The sequence below is a fragment of the Equus quagga genome, chromosome 4 (genome assembly GCF_021613505.1).
Source record: "Equus quagga isolate Etosha38 chromosome 4, UCLA_HA_Equagga_1.0, whole genome shotgun sequence".
NCBI classification, from domain to species: domain Eukaryota; kingdom Metazoa; phylum Chordata; class Mammalia; order Perissodactyla; family Equidae; genus Equus; species Equus quagga.
Genome location: NC_060270.1, coordinates 33,148,145 through 33,169,715, shown reverse-complemented (window position 1 = coordinate 33,169,715; position 21,571 = coordinate 33,148,145). Strand labels below are relative to the sequence as shown.

General features: G+C 38.3%; 1 protein-coding gene across 5 annotated transcripts in view; it reads left to right on the top strand.

The window, feature by feature from the left end:
• Positions 1 to 12,419, top strand: part of TPRG1 (tumor protein p63 regulated 1) — a 132,257-nt gene extending 119,838 nt beyond the window's left edge. For all 5 annotated transcript variants that reach the window (XM_046659890.1, XM_046659886.1, XM_046659888.1 and 2 more), the window contains 2 exons: positions 3,306 to 3,459; positions 12,155 to 12,419. In XM_046659890.1, coding sequence (XP_046515846.1) covers positions 3,306 to 3,459; positions 12,155 to 12,349 — 349 coding nt within the window. In that variant the 3' untranslated portion in view covers positions 12,350 to 12,419. The remainder of the gene's footprint in view (positions 1 to 3,305; positions 3,460 to 12,154) is intronic.
• The last annotated feature ends 9,152 nt before the right edge of the window (positions 12,420 to 21,571 follow it).

Sequence of the window (21,571 nt, the reverse complement as noted above, 5' to 3'; positions counted from 1 at the left end):
ACAATTACTATGAGTTAAGTAAAATTTAAAAATATAAAGTCTTTAACAGTACACAGTAGGCATTATGTTACATACCAGGCACTCAATATTTGCTGGTTGGACAATGCCTTACAGCTTACAAAACATTTCCTCATCCATTATCCTCTTATTTCTTTTAGAATTATTGTTTCTTAAAGTTCAAAAAGGTGGTGTGAATTGCCCAAAGACACAGAGCCAGTGAAATCCAGGGTTTACACTGAGTATGATTTCAGGAAGAAAACTCCCAAATCATTCTTTGCTTCATAATTTGATGTTGGCATTTTTGCCCTGGGACTGTACTCCCATTCTGATTAACCTGACCATAGCAGCTAAGTAAGAAAGGCCCAATCTTCTTACCCTGACAACATAACTTTTTTGAAATTTCCCCCTTCACTTCCACTTCTGCTTTATTTTCCTGCAATCTCATAATTGCTAATATTGAGTGTATATAAAAAGCTACAGTTCCTTTTGAGACAGATTTTCTTTCTGACCTTTAGCTAGGATCCCCGGGCAGGCTTTTTGCCCACAAATGAGGGTAGGCCTCTTAGGGCAATTCTTTGAACTCTGTGCCTATTGTATATAAGCTGTGTTCTATAATGGAAGGACCTTAACTTGGAATATATTTTGTAAGGGTAGCCTAGAACTGTGAAAAGACCCCTAAACGAGGTCTTGAGAGACCAGGGCTCTTACCAGCTCAACTCTGTCTGTAGTGATACTTTGGGAAATCTCTAGTCCTTTCTGAGTCTTAGTTTTCCCATCTCTAGAAAGATGGCACTGGGTATAGCTTCCAAGAGCCCTTCTAGCTCTGACATTGTATAGTTTATGAACCTTAAACCATTATTCCACTATATAGTGACTGGTTTGTGCTTTTACATGTTTGTGAAATATGGCAGGTGCTAAAGGTCCGTAGGAGTGATTGGACGTTACTTGATATAGCCTTTGCAGCAGAGGATGTCTTTTGTTCAGGGAGGCACATTTGATATCTCCAAACCAAAGAAGCCATAACCCAGAGGCTTCTTACAGGTTGAATGCTAGTAGCATGATGACCATAGCTGTCTATTCCATTTACACAGAGTTACTGAGGTCGTGGAATGGCACCACATGGAGACACTCTAAAGAACTTATGGGGAAACAGATTCAGAAATAAAAATGAACTTGCCTGCAATCACACAGCATTAAGTGTCAAAATCAAGACTCAAACACAGGACTACCTGACATTCTATTCATTGCGTCTTTTTACTCCACTCTATTCCTTCACATGCCTTCTCTCAGGGTAAGCACAAACAACTGTTTAATAAAGCATTCCTGGTCATAAAGGCATCTGTACTCTCCACAATAGCCCTCATGACATTTGACAGAAGGTAGACTTTCATAACACTCGATGCTAAGGGCTTTACTGAGAAGCACCACCTTAGTTTTACCTTTGGAGACACTACTTAGTTCTAGATTTTTCTTCCCAGCTATCATCCTGAAGTGCAGGAGAGAAGGTTGGCTGAACTTGTACACTTAGAGGTATACTACATCTCTGAGAAAGGTCATTGCCATGCTCAAATCGATTCGTTATTTAGAAATAGAGTCCCTCTTGAATTTCCTTCTTAAACTTCATCTGAGGTTTCCCTAAGGTGAAAGAATATAAAATGTACTTATTAGAGAAGTTATCTTGGCAGATTTTCATCCCCTTTGGATAAAAGCAAAATTGCACTCAGCACATAAATTGACATATGAAGCAGTAAATAATTCCATTGTGCAAGTTGTTTTAATGGACTCAGGCCAGAATGCTCCATTAACCAGCATGCATAGAATATTCATTGAGCTTAGGGCTTATTACCAGGCCAGAAAAAAAAAATGAAGGAAAGTACAAGGGGGATGAAAAATGTCAGTATAGCAGCTGAGAAGGTGAGGGGTTAGAAAAGCAACTTTAGAGGTATGTACAATATTTTTCTTTTCCTTCTTTTTTTTTTTCTTTCTGGGCAAAGGATTAAGTGCAAAAAAGGTTGGGTGTCAGCTTTCGAATATAATCGTCAAAAAATCTGAGAACTAGGTAGCAGAATGTACCAGGCTGATTTCATACTTTTCCTTTTGTAAGAAGCTCAGGAATCAGACAACTGGGGAGAGGGGTGTTATATGCATATGTGTGAGATTGTGTTTATACGCATCTCTACATAGATAAAGATTCAGAAACCACAATAGCATTCCCAAAGCAATGGTTCCTTAATACAGGAAGTGACAGCTTTGTGAAGGTACCACAATTAAGCTCTAGTTTTTCATTCTAGATCCCAGGATTTAATTTCTAGAAGAAATGAGACCTCTGTAGTGTTCCATGGAGAGGTTTAGAATTACAGGCAACTTAGTTTTAAAGCTTGTTGAATACAAAGCACCTGAGCTAGGCTTAACCTCCAGGGATCTCTTTACATTCAGAGATGTCTAAAACCACAAATCATGAATTCTGATGGGCACATGCAAAAGAAGAGGCTACAGAAATTGCAATTTTGCTATTCAATGTGGCCATACTCCCCTGCCACAACTTCCCTCCCACCACTCTCAAGCTGACTTTCTCTTGCTCTGTATTTGGTTTACCAGATGACCAGGCCTGGGCTCTATCAGAGAGTGGCTGCCTCCCACATACTGTGGGTTAGGACTGTGAATTTAGTGGGAAAGGGTAGGCTCAGTCTCTCCACGAGCGTGGATGTGTCTGTTGCTGCAATTTCACTGAATAGAATGTGTGCAGAGAATAGAGAATCATGAGATGTAGAAGCTGAGGTCACAGGGAATTTTGAACTGATCATCGTCCCTCTTAAAGCTCATGTGTACCCTCCTATTTGGGAAGTCCCATGTCTTTTCTCCGTTATTTATTGCTTGTGCTTACTGCTTTGTGGAAACTATTGTTGTTGTCTCCTTTTCCTTGAAACTATCTCCCACCATGACTGTTTCAGTTCCTGTCCCACCACTTTGACTCTTCCTTCTTCCTTTCTCTTCTAACTCTCACCATCAGAATGTTGTTATGAGATCAATATGCACATTTCCAGCCCTGGCCTCTGTCCTGAGCACCAGAGTCACATTTCCAAGGAGGCATTTTCCACATAGAACTCTCAACAACACCTTGAACTCATCATGGTTGAAACCAAATTTATCCTTTTTTTCTCACCTCCTAAATTCCTGGAACAGTTCAACTAGTTGGTAGGTAAACCACTTATCCCAGCATCAGTATAAAGGCTGACTGAGATATTACATTTCTTTTCCACCCTTTTCTTTCTGTCTTAATCTAAAGGAAAACACTTTTCTTGTAGGCGACAAGGAGAAGGCCTTAGGATCTACTGGGGGAGTCCGGAGCAGCAATCCCTACTGTCCCGCTGGAACCCATGGTCCACTGAGGTGCCTTATGCTACCTTCACTGAACACCCTATGAAATACACCAGTGAGAAGTTCCTTGAAACTTGCAAGGTAGGAGGCAGCTTGGGCATCATTCTTAGATTAGCTTTGTTGATGAAGTTTTATGCTTCTAAAACATGTACTGATTTTTAAAAAAAGATACAACCAGGGGTTTCTACAGGTAAAAACTTTGATAGGCTTATAGAACTTTTTTGTAGTTAACAGTGGAGCTGTTTTATATACAAAAAACATTAATATTTATATTAACCATATCATGCTGTTTCCTCCTTGCTAATTTCTTAGTAAGAGATTATAGTGTAATATTGTTTAAAAATTACAGTGCTTATGTTTGTCTGACTGTGTTTATTGCCCACGGGGTTCATATAAATTTCAGTATGTAATTAAATTCTAATTATTTTATTCAGAGAGGGAGTGTGGAATAGTGTGAAGTATGAAATCAGATATGGTTCTGTGGTTGTGTTTAAGACTTTAAACTTGGGCTTTGATAATCTCATCTCTAAAATGTACCCTACCCTTCTTCCCGACCTCATTGGACCATTGTAAAGTTAAGTGGGATACTGTGTATATAAATGCTCCATAAATGTAAGGCAATTGACAGTATTTTTGCCTTTAAATTTCATCTCCCCAAGTAGATTCTAAATTCACCAGTGGCAGGGAGAGTCCGATCTGCTATTCTTTCATCTTCCCAAGGAAAACTTAAGCAGTGCTAGGACACTGTAAGTAGTCAGGAAGTAAAACAGCTGGAGCAGTACATGCAATGAAAGATCAACCTTTATGTTTTCACCAAGCCAGATACACACATACAAGTGCGCTCATAAATCTAGAAATTCTTACCCTCTCTGTCCTTTCTTTGTTTACCTCTATATGCTGGCATTCACTGCAGAATATTTCAACTCTTCATTTGCTATAAATTCAAAACGTGGCAGTCTGCATCTAAAGTCTTCTGAGGTTGGATGGCATATGTTACATTTCTTGCAGTGTTTTAAACACACCTATTCATTCAAGTGTATATGGATATGTATAAACACATATTTTGACTTGATAAGTCCCCTATTCTAAAAGGAATTTGAGGCCAAATATATGTGATTAGAGGCTGTATGGAGTCTTTATTCCCCTTAATATACATAGATAGAGTTGGCTTGAATCCCATTCTACTCTCAGGAAAAGTCAACCATCCTCTCAAGATTTATGCAGATGTCCTTAGGAGCATATGGTCTCAAGGATTACCTCTGACTCCAAGTTATTGCAAGCACTAAATTAGTTCATTATATGGATCATGTTGTTACTCTTCATGTGATACTCCTATTTCACAATACCTCAACCCAAGCATCAACATCAGCCCCTAGCCTGATTCTTTACCACCCAAAGTCAACAATAATAAAGCCAATAAGAACAATATAACACTTACACAAAGGCATTTATTTGAGAGTAGACTTATTGAGAGCTTCCAGAGGATAGAGTGGGAGTTATATCATAATAATGCCCCAAATTGCAAATGGAATATTAGCTATCCCTGTTTTTAAAAGATCTTATTAATAATAATACTCTGACGCATTGCTCCATTACCCCCTCTCCTCTCTTCTCTGTCCTCTTCTTGCCCCTCCTCAAACTCCTGGTTTTTTTTCTTATTAACAGTGCAGTTTATCTGTTTCTTTTTTTTTTTTTTAACACTTGTTACTCCAACTGAAAGAGCTTAATAATGTATTTTTCCAAAGCCATTTCTTTCTTTAAAATAATATATATTTTTGAAGTAACAGTAATTGTATTTTATTGTAAATCCAAATAAACAACAATTGCCTTGGCTATTACATTCATCTCTTCCTGGACCAAGTCTTCTCTTATTCCTCATACCTGTTGCATTAAGTACTGGTTCTCTGAGTGTCCTTTGCTAGGAGTTCAGGTTGAAGGATTAAAGAACAAATTCTATTAACTGCAGAGAAATGCCACTGCATTACTCTAATACCTGATAGTGCTTTGTTTTATTCTGTTACATATAGATATATACAATCAAATAATTTTAAAAGGAAGATGAAAAATAAAATATCAAAAGGGGGATGGAATAATTAGTCGCCAAATACCCATGAATACAGTTAGTAGACTAGAGTATTAAATTTTACCCAAGCATTCCTCTTAGCCAAGGCTAAAAGGGAAACTTTTGATGTTTGTATAGTTCTTGTTGGATGGAAAAATAGTAGGTGTGTGAGTGCGCAGGTAGCACACGCATGCGTGGGCATGAGCTCGATGAATCGTTGGCTGGTTGGTTGGTTGGTTTTCAGTCAATAAAACTACATTGTGGATCTGTTAAGTGTGTTTCTTCTAAGGCTTTTCTCCTTAAATTATTCTTCCCAAATCCTTTTTTTTTTCCTCCCTGGCAACAGAATGGCGCTTTCATTTGCCAAGTGATTTCTTATTCAAAGGCCACCCCATGTCCCAGCTCTCTAGGAAAACCAGTAATCTCCATCTGGGATGTGAGATGATGAGTGCTCTGATCCAGTTCTTTGAGTTTCAGTTTCTCTTTTTTTGTTGGTTTTTGTGTCACAATATTGTTTGCGTTTAGGACATTTTCCAAGATTGGCTTTGATTAATACCCAGTTATATTAATGTGAAAGAATAAATAGGAAGAAAGATAATTCTGGGCTTATGGAATCCCTTTTATATGAATATTTTGGCATAACGTAAGATTTTACAAGGGTGATATAAACTAGTTTTTCCATTTCCCTTATGGATGAAATAGGAAAAAGTAGAAGAATATGGTGGAAACGCGTAACTAAATCAAATGCCTGAAGCAATTTAATTCAATTTAGCAAACCCATTATGGCGCAGGAGAGGAAATCATGTAGAACTGAGTTACACACAGTAAAATTTTTCAAATTATTTACAATCTAATGGAATGACTTATTACTTAAGAAATCCAAAGCTTTTTTTACTCAGAGACTTTTCTTCTACAGCACCTGGAATCTCTTTATTCAACAAGTATTTTCTGACAGCTACGTAGTGAAGGTATTATGATTATTGTTAAGGATACAAACCTAAATGAGACAAGATTCTTATTTTTGTGAAAGGCACTGCTTAATAGAGGGGGCAGATAAAAATGCAAAGATGGCATTGATTTTATTTGACTTTATTAATACAATTAATAACAATTTAATTTGGCATTGATTTTATCATTATAAGACATAAAAGTAATCTTGTGTAATATTATGTAATTGTATTTTGTATTTATTGATTACAGTTTGCACGTTTTCATGTAATTCAACTAAGAAAAACCCTGTGAGGTCAGGATAGCTATCTCTACTGAAAAAATGAGGGTACTTAGAGTGATAAGTGAATTCACTAAGGTATTACAGTAATAGCTCTATTTCCACACCCAAACAATTTGCTGATACTCAGGGAAATGGGTATAAACCTGAGGAAATGTGTGTCTATGTTCATAGTCATTGGTATGATATGACATGATATGATGTGATACTTTACAACCAAGATCAATTAGCCTCAATTGTTTCGTCCACTTTGCATTTGCAACCTGTAGCCTATCTTCCCTTTTTTAACCATTGTCTTGCTGGGTTCTTGGATATATGGAGAGTCTTGCTGAGGGGGACTAGTAACTGAGCCTGGAGCTTATGAATAACAGTGAATGGATCATGGATGCTCTGCAGCCAAATCAAAGTGATCTACAGACCAACACTTTTACTCTTTTCTGGTATCTTTAACCTTTTTATCAAGGAAATTATGAAAGTGAACCAATGGTTCCACAATCAAATGTGACTGTATAGCCTTAGCCCCTCGATTTCCCTTCACATCAATTCAACAAATATTCATTGAGTACCTCTCTGGCATGGAACAGCACATGCTGGGCAATGTGCTAGTAACCTGGGAGACCAAGAAGAATAAAACAGATTTTGCCCTCCAGACACTTGTGGTGTGCAGGAAGAAGGCAAAAAAAAAAAAGGTAATTACCACATTATAATTAGATGTATGAAGACTGTTAATAGAGAGATTCAAAAGCTGTTCTGGGAGAGCAGAAGAGGGAACAAACACAACAAAACGTCAGCAGGTGTGATGACACGATGTGAAACGCAAGGTAAAAGTGATTTAAGTATCGAAGAAGATGGGAAGAGACATTTTAATTAAAAGAAACATAGTTAGAAGCTGCATATTGCAAAGGTAGATGGACTGTTCTTGGATAAAGAATAGTTTATTTTAGCTAGAACTTAAAGTGTCTGTGTGTGTGTGCACGCGCGTGCATGTGTATTGACTGGGGAGAGTTGGGGAAAGGACTAGGATAAGGATGGAAATTAGGATGTGTAGAAACCTCTCTTTTGTAGGAAAGAAGCTTCTGCCTTGTCCTCCCTTCTCCCTCTCCACACCTGAATATACCCACAGTCATGGTGTCTCCATAGAGATAATTCCAGGTAAAATATGCAAGGAGGATATATGCATTCTCCCCAGCTGTGCGACTTCCCAAGTAGTTTCCAGTATTGAGTATTGGATGGACTTACTCTTTATTTCAGCAGGCTTCACTTTCTACTTGGTGAGGCTGAAACCTATAGCCAGAAGGCTTGGAAAGTCTGCTCAGCTGAAGAACGTGGGCCTGCAGGCATGAAACCCGGTCTCCCTACCCATTGTAAACAGGAAGCAAGTGATGGTTGTAATAAGGAAAATTGAGACTCTAGGCAGTGAACTGCTGGCAGACAGCCCCTGAAGCAAACCAGGGGCCCAGTCACTCAGCTGGTAAATAATTGCTGTAAAGTCAAGAAGAACGTTCAACACTCCCCCACATCACCCAAGACACACATACACACTGCTATACCTTACCTCAACCAACACACAGCCCCTATGTAACCAGAGTTGTTAAAACTTGACCCCGCGTTTTTGAAACTGGAATAAAAGAAGGAGCCAGGGGTGGGTGTATAAAAGCTTTTAGAGAAAAGTATGTGGTTAGTGGCATTCATATCAGATGACATCGCGTTCCTGTCACACAGATTGAGTTCAGGTGCTTGAAATGCTCAAGAGCCAGCTTGGGGAATTGGCCTTTTGTCTGCCTCTCCTTCAATGCGCTGCTTGTCGCTCTGTCTGCACAGACCCTCCTCCTTTTAGAGGGTTCACAGAAATGGCTAGAAATGAAGTGCATCTGACTTTAATGAAATGCCAAGTTCATTGAGTATGAAATAGTGTCAAGTTCTTTCCGGCACTTAGATTCTGAGGCCACAGAGGATTCTCATGAACTGAAGCTTATGGTGAGGACTAGGGAGGCATGCAGTAATACAATTTGACAAACACTGGTTGATCTATGAAAGGTATCCTGACAACCCAGAGAGTGTTTGCATTGGAAGTGTTGAGATGAATCGCACTTTGGCCTTTAAATCAGTTTGATGATAATGGTGATGATGATGATGCTGTCAATGATTTATTGGTAATATTTATTGGTTATTGGTAACAGGCTTCCTTTATGGTCTTTGTAATGTGACTCTAAATTCCAGCCTCTTCTTATTCTACTTCCTCAGCTCTTCCTGAAATATATGAGTGTGTGTGTACACACACACACAGAACTTATACACAAACCCTTTATTTATTAAAGTTAGTTTAATCTTTACAACCACCCTATGCATCTGATACTATTAATATCCTTTTATTATGGAAAAAGAACTATAAAACTCAGAGAGGTTCGATAACTTGTCCACAGTCAAACAGCTAGCAAGTGCCATATTTGAAATTTAAAACCAGATAGATGTGTTTGATCTCAATACTCATGTTCTATCATGTTATACTTCCTTTAGTTCAGTGGTTCCCAACAGGGGATGATTTTGCCTCTGGGGGACATTTGGCAATGTCTGAAGACATTTTTGGTTGTCACACCCGGGGTGGAAGTGCTACCGGTATCTGGCGGGTAGAGACTAGGGATGCTGCTTAACATCCTAAAATGCAAAAGACATTGTCCTCTGCAGCAAAGAATTGGCATTCAAAGTATGAAATTGAAATGAATAGGACTAAGGAAGATAAGTGTTTCCTGCATATAAATAATGATAATATTTATATCTATAAATATTATACTTTATAAAATATTATTGAATAATTAACAGAAATCCATACAACATTCTGATGGGGTTAGTATTTACTATCATTATCATTATTATTATTTTCCCATTTTCAGATGTGTAAGCTAAGGCTCACTGGGATTAAATGATTTTTCCAAGGTCTAACCATCAGTAACTGATAGAGCAAGGAATCAGACCTGGTCCTATGTATCTAATCCCAAGAATTTTCCCACTGTACACAGTGGTGGAATGGACATGGTTAGATAGCAATAAGTTCCATATTATTGGATATATCCATGTAAATGAGTGTAGCTTCTTGGTCAGGATGTGGTAAGGCAAATAAAACAGTAGATAAGTGGCTGGAATTGATAAACTTAATATCACTTCTGACCTTGAGATTCAATGATTTTAAAACACAGTGATTAAATGCCCATATTGTTAACTTATTCGTCTCTTTTTGCTTTTGCCTTTTGGAAGTTGAAGAAAGAACAATTCTTTCTGCTTTTCTTATCCAATCAACTAAAGCGCTGGTGGAGTTCACACAAAATCCCCAGGCTGTGTGACTATAGTTTGTTTCATTCAGTAACACCAATAGTTCAGTGCCTTCTAAGGTCTCAAAGAGGATGCTGGGACTGGTAATTAGTAATAAGAGGTAGCTTCTGTCTGTGTTTGCCACTAGCGACTGAAACTCATGGAGAACAAGCAAAACCCTGCTTGTCTCTCAGTCTTTAGCCTCAGTGAAGTGATTCTATTTTTTAAATTAATGTTTTGATATTATCCAATTAGGTAAATATTACTTTAAAGAGAAATAGAGGGACTAAACCTTAGTTTATTTTGAAAACACATACATATTGACGTACTCTAACAAACTCTATGCTGTTTTATCATCAAAATCACTAATTTTTTTTACTACTAATATTATCTAAAAACTATAGATTTCAATGACTATTTTCAAAACAGCAAACTGAGGCTCAGAAACGGGAAGTGAATTAACAATGTCATGCAGCTAGTAAAGTATAGAAATTTCATTTGCATGCCTTTTTTTGGTGTATCATTTAGGTCAACTAGAAATAATAGATACATTCTAAATTTTAGATTTTGCTTACTAGTAAGGAAACTAAGCCTAACATGGAGAAGTGGTGTGCCCAAGGGCAATTTGGTATGAAATGAAGAATCCAGGATAAAACCTATATGGAAAATTGGATTATGGTGAAAAACTGCAAGCTACTCCTTCTTCATTGAATTATCAGTCTTGTGTTAGTCCTTTAAAGCTAAGATTTACCTCCTCATGGAGAAATGGGAAGAGCAGTGGTCATTTTATATAGTATGCCTAATAATTTGAATGGATATTGGAATATACTCTAAGGGTTTTAATTTAGACTTGTTTGCTAATTGCCTAGGAAACAGACTTGAATCTCACTGTGAGTCGGCCCTCTTCCTAATGTTCTTTTTTACTGTAATGTAGAAACTGGAGTGACTGTAAGTCACTAACCTTCTAAGAGCCTTAGTTTCTAACATGGAAATGATGATACTTTCTTTTACCTACCTGATTAAGTTTATACTAGAATGAGATAATGGACATAAAAGAGCTTATTGGAAATGCAAAGATGTGAGCTTTCCTAATTCATTTCCTTTTTCTCTCTCTGTTTGGAATGCTCCCTATATTGCCCTCCTCTTATCACAATTCAACTTAGCTTGACCAAAAGAAGGAATTTTTTTCACTCATTTAGCTTAAAAGTTCAGGGTAGGCTGATCTAGTAATTCAAATGACTTTGTCAACAATTCGTCTCTCTCCATGTCATGTCTTAGCTCTTTCACCTTTGTGGGCTTTGTTCTCAATCAGGTTCTGCTATGTGTGGCAAAAATGACCACGGATACCTCCAGGCTTGTAACCTATCAGCTTTGCAACCACGTTGGTCATATGTCCATACCTGAACCAACCTCTGTGTGCAGAGGAATGGATTCCTCTGATTGGTTAGGCCTGAGTCGTGAGCTAACATCAGCTCCACTTAAACTATTTGGACTAAATGGAAGAGGGTGGTTCTCCAAAGGAAAATCAAGGTACTCTCATTGGAAGAAGAATTGCAAAGGATGAAAAGGATGCTGAGTTGGAAAAAAAATAGCAGCTGTCAACTAGGCCCTCCCTAACCCCATTTCACCTGTTGAAATCCTATTAACACTTGACGGATTGTCTCCTTTTAAAGCCATTCCTGATCCTCTAACCATGTATGATTTATCCTCTTTTGTGTTCCTTTAGCATCTTTTGCCTCTCTTTGCTGTTTATTTTCATGAACTTTGTATAATCACTATGAGTTCATTTCTTAGATCATTACAGTGTAACTTCTTTGAGGACAAGAATCAATATCATACTTGTCTTTAAATCTTCAGCAGCACCCATCAGGTGTCTGATTCATAATAAACTATAAGCAAATATTTATTAAATTGACTTCTTAATGTTGTAGAAATTATGAATAATGAAAAATAAACAAGATGAGGCAGATACTTTTATTATGTACATAATTTATTAATTGATTAATTTATTAAAAGGCTAGCAGAAGCAATGTTAACAATTCTGAGAAAGGATTTCCGTTTAAGAAGTGGAATGACTGCAGCCCCAGGAGAGTGGTCGACTTTTGTGAGGACTGACTGGGAAGGTGGTATCTCTGGACCAACTGCGCATTCACTAACTCTGTGCTTCTTTTCTTCTTTAGTTGTCTGGGTTCGTGTCTAAGCTTGTTCCAGCTATCCAGAATGCCCACAAGAATTCCACTGGATCTGGAAGAGGAAAGGGACTGATGGTGTTAACTGAACCCATTTTGATTGAGACGTACACGGGGCTGATGTCATTCATTGGAAACCGCAACAAACTTGGCTATTCCCTTGCCCGTGGGAGTATTGGTTTTTGAGACTCTTTCATGTATAAGTACCTCATCCATAGATAAATCGTAATTAAAGATTCTGTTTCAGGTCACCGTATTTTTATTTATTTATTTATTTATTTGAGGAAGATTAGCCCTGAGCTAGCATCTGCTGCCAATCCTCCGCTTTTTGCTGAGGAAGACTGACCCTGAGCTAACATCCGTGCCCATGTTCCTCTACTTTGTATGTGGGATGCCTCCCACAGCATGGCTTGACAAGCAGTGTGTAGGTCTGCACCCAGGATCTGAGCCAGCGAACACTGGGCCTCGAAGTGGAACATGTGCACTTAACCACTGCACCGCTGGGCCAGCCCCAGGTCACCATATTTTTAGACAGAAACAACTAACTACTTTTAAGTAGCTTTACATGTTTTTGAATATTTAGCATCTTAGGAAATCTAAAAGCTTTATTAGACTGATAGATGCACATTTCAGACCTCATATGAGAGCAATCAGATTTCCTAAAACCAGAAGATAAATTATGCTAAGCCATCAAATGTTAGCAATTGACTGCTTGATCAGACACTCAGGTCAGACTTTCTGGGTTCTTGTTCCTCTATCTTCTAATTGCAGGCATTTTCTTGGCCTTTGTTTTTAGCCCCCTGATCCTGATTTTATCTCTCATTGGGGTCTCCTTGTCTATTATTTTAGCTACCATGTAAGGATTACTTCCAAATCCATATTCCTATCTCTGATATTTCTTTGAGATTCAGTTTTGCATTTCTGTCTGCTGATAATCTGTATCAGTCTTCCAAGGGCCACTCACCTTTGGCATCTTCAAAATCCTAGATTTCTCTGTGGCGTTTTTATGGTTCCAGTCATCATCCCTGAAATCTGTCGGTTTTGATTTCTTATAATTCCTTGCCAAATATATTCCCAACAGTAACTCTCTTAGTCTGTTTGGGCTGCTATAACAAAATGCCACAGACTAGGTGGCTTACAAACAACAGAAATTTATTTCTTTCATGTCTGAATGCTGGAATTCTGAGATCAGGGTGCCAGCATGGTCAGGTGAGGGCCGTCTTCCAGGTTGCGGACTTCTTGTATCCTCACATGATAAAGGGGCAAGGGAGTTCTTGCACTTCTTTTATAAGAGCATTAATTTCATTCATGAGGGCTCTGCCCTCATAACATATTCACCTCCCAAATGCCCTGCCTTTTAATACCATCACATTGAGCTTTAGGATTTCCACATATGAATTCTGGGGGACACAAACCTTCAGACCATGACAGTACCACATCTGTATGTGGCTTAGCATTGTACTCCAATGCCCAGATGTCAAACTTAAAGTTCATTTTTCTTTCCAAATTATTCACGTACTCCTTCTTTCCATTCTCACAAGTATGTTATCAAATCAAGTTTTTAATTTTGTTAACCTGGATTATTGCTACAGCCTTTTCATTGGGATCCCTGCTCCAAGGCTGACCCTGTTCTAATCCGTCCTGCCCTTGGTTGCCAGATTCTTGCAGCACAATTTGATCATATCACTCTTTCCTCAAGAACTTTCAATGGCTCATTTCCTTTTGCAGTTTTTGTTCAAACATTTTTTTTTCAACAGCAGACCCTTTCCTTCTAATGAAATCTATTTCAGATGCCCGATATGTAAAACAGATAGAAGCAGCTGCACTGTGATTGAAGTGGAGACGGGAATGCCATTGGCCTCCTCTTTTTGAGGTCTCAGAGGTGCTCCTTTTGGAATGTCTTTGGATCCTAGAGGATTTTGAGGAGCATGTTTTCAAACACACCATCCTAACTCATTCTGTTTCTGTTGCTCTTTTCTCTCGCATTTCCTCTTTGTCTCTCTGATTTATGTGTAATTTTGAACAATTTAGGAGATTATCTTATCTGTTCTCATCTCATCAAGTTTCTTTTCTTTTTCAATTTTATTTTATTTTCAATTTACTTTGGAAAGAATCTTTGAATGTTGAACACCATATACAATATTATAATTGGCTTTTTGCTTGTCCCAAGACCCAAAATTGAGACACTTTGGTTAGCATTCAAGTGAAAAATTCCAGCTAATCTTTTTTTTGGTCTTATGTGGAGTCTATTTTTAAAGTCTTTTCTTCTAAAGTCGTACTTCCTCAATTTCAGAGATTTGTCCTCTAGTATATTCACAAACATCAATTTGGTGCAGGTATTCAAAACCCAAACCTTGAATAACCATTATTTTATTTTGTCTGTTTATTTCCATGAGTATTTCTCTCCCTCCCTCTCTTTCTCCTTCCCAACACCCACTTTCCCCTCCCGGTGATGGCAAATATTGTTACAGTCCCCAAGGCAGGAAACTTCTATTCAGACTGTAAAAGGAAATGTTGAAATCCTTAGCTGTCCTGTCAACAGTAGTGGAATGAAAAGTCGTTGGATTATTTTGGCAGTGGTTCTGAAGGAGGCATAATTGGCAAATTATTTTAACACTGCTGCCCAAAAATCCCCATTTGCCTCAAGATAGTGGCATTTGTTGGCAGAAGACTCTGAAATGTCCAGCACATTCCATTTAAGGATCAGCCTGACAATTGACTTCTTTCTGCACATTTGTCCCCCTTGTAACCTAAGCTGGACTATTCCCAAATGACCTTCTAAAGGACACAGTGTAGCATCATCAGTGGAAGTAAATCAGAAAAGATGAGAGGAGGGAGATGTCTCTTAGCTCCGAGGTCCAGTCTGTAATAATCAAATAAGCATTTAACAACGCCAAAGCTGTTTACTACGGAGAAGAGTGAGCTCACAGATGACATGAGAACTACCTTCACATTTGCCAAAGACTGTTCTTTAGGATATCCCATAAGCTGATAAATGGGATCTAGAAAGGAAGATGATGGCCAGAGGGTGAGAGGATTCAGGAATTTGGATGGCACTTTAAATAAGAAAGAGCTTCCTATAGTCAGAAATGTCCAAAGATGGGCTGGTTGCTGCTTGAAGTAGTGAGCCCCTCCTCACTTGATACGTTTAGGCAGGGACTAGATAAAGTGGATATTGTGAAAGGGATTGCAGGAGGCATGATTGATATATAATTGTTTAAGGCCAGAAACCTCTTAATTCTCCAAGTAATTGTTGCTAGTGATTAGATAACTAGATCCTTTTTTCTTTGGAAAGAGTTGAATCAGTCATGTGAGACTCTGGAAAATAACCTTTAACTTTCCTAAGGTTTAATTTCCTCATCTGTAAAATGGAGACAATGATCCTTCATAAAGCTCTTGTGAGGACTCAATAAAATGAGGTTAGATTATTTTATTAAATAAAAAGCGTTGAGTACCTGCCTGTAGAGCGATGTGACTATAGTAGCAGAAAGTCACACGACATCCAGGAGAACTAAAACCAGTTCCTTCTGGGAATTGTTTCTTGGTCACTATGAACCTTCTGAGCATCATATTCCCATTTGACACTTGGTGTTCTCACTTGCATTCCTTGTCCATAAGCTCATAGGCAGCCACCAATCAAGGGACCTATGTACAACTGGGCTTTTCCTTCAGACTATCACCTGAACTATACCGATAAAATTTCCCAAAGGGACATCATAGATTTGATTGAGAATAGGATTAGATACAAGAGGTGTTAAGTACAGAGCATATCATCTTAAAAATGTCATGGGTGGCCATCTTCTTTATCTCATCTCTGTCCCATTCAGGAAATCCCACTGGAAAATTCCCAGTAAGTCTCCTTTCAGAAACTCTTTGAACATCTTTATTGACAGATTACTCATAGTCTTTTGATATATCTTGAGCATTACTGATGGTTAGAAAGTTCTCTTTCTGTTAGTTTAGACTCTGTAATGTCCATCTGCCATCTCTTTCATTAAAAAAAAAAATTCTTATGGAGTAGGTTCAGCTTGGGTTTCCATACCAGGGTGTGGGACATTTGTGTACAGAGGCAAGGCTGATGGATTCTCTAACATTTACAAGAAGAGGAGCAGTCAAGAATCACTATGCCTGACCTCCAAGTGGGCAATTGAGCCTCTTTAGAGGCCTGACATTTGGCCATCCTCTAAGGCAGAAAAGAGAAGCCAATTTGTGAGTTTTGGATCTTTTGCCTTGGGGCCCGTTCTCATTATCCCTTTGCTGAAGCTTTACAAGGAAGCCAATTCACAGAGTCCTGGGGCTAAGGAAGCATAGAAACCATCTAATCCAATGCTTTCATTTCCCAGAACATGAAGCAAAGGTCTAGAAACTGGAAAGAAATTGCTCAAAAAGCAGATGGTGATTTTTTGGCAATACTGGGATTAAACGCCAAAGCTGCCAATTTCATATTCCTGGATCACTGTTCTTTCGATAGATCTCCATTCCCAGGGAAAGGTGTCATCTCAATCAGTGTATCATAGTTTCTGGGTTAATTCTGAGGTGAGAAAATAAGAGATCACCATTGTTTAAGGGAATTTCCAGAAATTACCTGTATTTTCTTAAAGGCTAAGGTCACTTACAGAGCTCTCTAATTTCCTATCTGATCAAAAAGCCCAAACAAAGCTGCGGAAGCCAACAGAGCCAGCAGATATTTTGTAAGGCAGCTTTACCTCTGCCTGGCATTTTGTGGGGCAGGAGAGGGGAGGGCAAAAGTATTAAATTTAGGCTTAAAAGCTCCTCAGAAATTCTTTACACACAAGAGACCAAGTTGGAGAAAAGAAGATGACTCGTGCCAAGGGGAAGAAAGAGAGAGACTAATGCCTGTGGTTTTCAAAGGTTAACAACAAAAAAGAGCCCAAGTATTTGCACAGGGATGAATGCTCATTGGCTCTTGGCCAATAATTATACAAGGGCTTGTGCCCACATCCTGTAGCTGTGGTTTAGGGACGCTGCTCATGAGTGACTTCTTATGCTTAGTGGCAGGAAACTTTAGTCACTGATGTGTAAACTCACCTTTGGTCTGCACCTCCCACAACGTGCTCCGAAGGCAGTGAGGGGCCCAAGGCCTCTTGATTTCCTTGCAAATACCAGTTCCTCAGAGGCTAAGGAAGAACTCCATCTCAGGCCTTGGGAGTCTGAGAGTTGATCCATATTTATCTTATTCTACTCAATTTTGGCAACCCCTTAGAATAATTCTGTAGCCGCAAGGAGAAGTTATGATATCCTCTGCTAAACTCTCACTCTAGCCTCGAAATCCAAGATAAAAAATTGTGAGCTATCTTTCATTTCAGGGCTGTAACCAATGCGAAATATGAGACACAAAGTCATGAAGTTGCTCCTGAGCCTAGAGTTTGTTCTGACGTGTTATTTTACACTCGACTTTTAAAAGTTCTTAGTAAACATCTTACAAGTCTCCTTTTCAGTGAAGCCAAATGGAATTTGCCAGAAATTCTTCAAAAAGCAGTTGGTGAATTTTTGGCAATGCTAGGATTAAATTCTAAAGCTTCCAATTTCTTATTCCTGGCCCACTGCTCTTTCCATATATCTCCATTCCCAGGGAAAGGCATGTCATCTAAATCAGTATATCATAGGTTTATTTGAGGCGAGAAAACAATAGGTCCAGTTTAATGAATTCTTAGGTTTTTAGGTAGCTATGAGAGATTATGATGCTACATTATGAATGGAGAATATGTTGGGATCAAGTTCTATGAACCATCACCTTGCCTCTCGCATCCTGTCCACAGTGCCTACCCCATGCATCTCAGAAACTCCTTTTCCTTCTTTTAACATTCCCTGCTTACTCTTTATGGAATCGTTGACACTGAGATTGGATGGGACCTTAAAATTCATCTAGTTTAGTCTCCTACCTATTTCAGGAATGCCCTCAACCAAAACACGCACAGCGGATACAGACTCAGCTTCTGCAAAAACATTCCCAGTGCACAAAACCCCTTACTTTCCACAGCAGCTAATTCCATCGCTAAGCAGCCATATGGAATAGAGGGTGTTTCTGAATATTGCACCCAAATCTTCCTCTCTGGAAATTGATCTATTTAGTCCCAGATCTTCCCTTGAAGTCACCCCAAGTAAATCAGTTTCATATGGTCACACTTCAAATAAAGGCAGCTAACTGGTGCTTTAGATGTCCCCTACGAAAATCGTCACAAACTCCAACAAAATTCCATGGACAACCTCAGCAACATGGATCCTGTTAGTGAAAAGCTGAGAATGACTTAACTATCTAATAACAGGGAGTTGGCTCTCCCAACAAGTAGTTTTGTTTTTTGGCACAAAAATCCCAATTACCACAAACATTCTTCATGTGATAGATTATCCACAGCCCTTATTGAACTTATGTATTTGGTTGACATTTTTTTAAAAATACTGTATTCAACACTGGTATGGCAGTTCAAACATAGCTTGACCAGTGCAGATTAGAATATAGTTTTTCTTCATTTGCTACTGTATTGTTATTGATGAAATCCAGGTTTTCTTTATCATAGTGTTTGTTCACATGAAATTTATGGTTAATTTCATACTATATATAATATGTAACTTTTGTTCTGGTTTAGTAATCTCATTCAAGGAACAAATGAGACTACTGTAGTATGGATTACTCATAGTGCACCCATATTAGCTCTCAGTAATCACTGCTTTCTTCTTGGCTTTTAAATTTACTTGTTGATTTTTTTTCAAAGTTATCTGTTTAACATTTTATCCTATAGTTCTGCTTGAGTCAGTGTCAAAATCCTTCTTCTATCATATCTGGAAACGAACAATATTTTCATTTATTTATTTGTTTATTTATTTTTGAGGAAGTTGCTATCTCAACAGTAGGCACCGTGATCACACCACCGTAGTTACAATCCAACGATCAGGAGCTTCCACTAGAGCTGCTGGCTCCAGAGCCACATTGCATCTACTAGATTTGCACCAGCAAAATGAAAGTGACACATTCTCCCCTTCCTCCTTTCTTGTTCTGAAGTAGCACATGGGAAAGGCATTCCATTTCTTCCTCTTGCAATAGTAATCGTAAGAATCGAGTGTTTCTAGGTACCAGGCAGTGTGCTAAGGTCTTTGCATTCACCAAATCAATGAATCCTCAAATAGCTCTCTCAATAAAATAATATTAATGTCACAATCTCCCTTTTGAAATGAGGGAAGCAAAGTACAAAGAGGCTAAGAAACTCGGCCAAGATTCTGTACTTGTAGGTAGAAGACCTGCATTAAGTTAGAACGTAATCACATCCAGAATCTAGCTACAAAAGAATTTGAGAATTGTAATATTTCGCTTTCTAACCTCTGCAGTAAAATAATGCCCACTAGACCAAGATTGGCATAGATGTTAACCTGACTGTTCTACTGGATCCACAACCTGGCTTATCTTAAAGGTAAGTGTTAAACTATTTTCTCTCCTGATTGTGAACTCCTTGAAGGCATCCCAACTTCTCCCCTAGCACAGACCTTTATATATATTAGGCAATCAGTGAATGTGTTTTTTGATGCTGATGCCATAGGCATTTTAGTTTCAACCCATTTCAGTAGCACATGTTTAAGCTTCTATGAAACCACTGCCTTTTTGTGGTCTAGTTTTACAGAACAGCAGACCCAACTTGGGCCTTCTCCCTGACTTTAGAAAGAAATAGTATTTTGATTTTACTAAAAGCCTTTTTATTCCCCAGACTTTGTTGTGGTTATATCAAAAACACATAGCAGCACTCAGAATGTGTCATAGTTACATAAGGTGAGGAATGGCATTTTACTAGGGTAAAAAAAAAACATCATAAAGAAGACTAGCTGAGTGATGCCCAGAGCACCAGTCAGGAGTTTGTCAGTTTTAGAACACAGCTCAGTTAGCAGAAGCACAGGCCACGCCTAGAATAAGCACAACATGATGACCTGGTAGATACTCTGGCCAGAAAAGGTGTGCCAGGAAGAGGTGATGAACTGAGCCTCTCCCAGACTGCCCTCAGCTTCAGGGAGAGGGAGCTGCAAGCAGTAGACACCGGCCATCTGATTCTAGTGACTTTTCAGATGATGGTTCCAACAGCAGAGGTCGGGCATTCAGGAAGTGAAAATGAGTCATGGGAAATACAATGTGTTCGGATTTGGAGACATTGAGTATGAGGGGCTATGGGGCATCAAGTGAAAATATTCGTGTTTAACCAGTAGGCACATGTGAAGGCATGTTGTTCAGGAGACAGGCTCTTTGGCTAGAGATAAAGATCAGGAAGCCATCCAAGAATGAGTGGTAGGTAGTTAAAACTTTAAGTGTGGGTAAGATTGCATAGCGTGAGTATACAGAACTTTCTGCAATAATGGAAAATTTCATAATTCTATGCTATCCAACACAGTAACCATTAGCCATGAAATATAGCAAATGAGACTTAGGAACTGAAATTTTAATTTTAATTAACTTAATTTCATATAGCCACATGCATCTAGACACCATCCTATTGAACAGCACAGGTACAGAATGCAAAAAAAGAGATGGCTGAAAATAAAATCCTTATTAACAGCAATATTGAGTATCTGAGGTTATGTTGGTGCCACCAAAGATAAGCAAGAACACATGCCTTTTTGATATTTTTTTCTTCCATATTTTATCAAATAGTAAAGAAAATCAAATGATACAGAAACCCTTGTTTTGGAAACCAGCAGCTCCCCAACTCGTCTCTTCCTACTTTCACCTTAGTCATAACTTATTTTAAAGAGCCTTCTTTCTGATTTTGCTGGTAGTTTCCCTCATAACTTCCAAAAATGTTTATATTTCTATATATTGATTTATCAACATCAATATTATCTATTCACTTCCTCTATGAAAGAATCACACTTAGTTCACATACACTGTATTTCATCCTTTCTTTCCCTCCTTAAATATTTATTTTCTCTTTTCTATCAATGACATTTATTACTTAAATAATATACTTTCACTTCTATTTCTCTATCAACTTTAGTTTCTACCTCATTCCCTCTCTATGAAAATAAAGATGTTAGTGAGATGACTCTAGCATTTCTCCAGCAACTCTTATTTTTTGCCTTTTGTCAAATATGTATTTACTTTTACATTATCCACGTTGTAAACATTTGCATTCTGTTCTGGAAGCATATTCAGTGTCACGCTTGTCTGCACTTAGTAATTCTGAGGAAAGTAGTGATGGGGCTCGCGGACAGAGGAATGTGAGAGAAATTATCTGCTGGTTGGCTTTAGTTCTCTATCTTATTTGCTGATGCAAAAATAATAACTCATTGCTTACATATCTTTAAATTTATCATGCATTTCATTTTTGTGATTCTCCTACAGGCCAATAAGTTATTACTATTCTTGTTTTGTGGATAAAAAAAATCAAAATGGAAATAAATAGATGACCT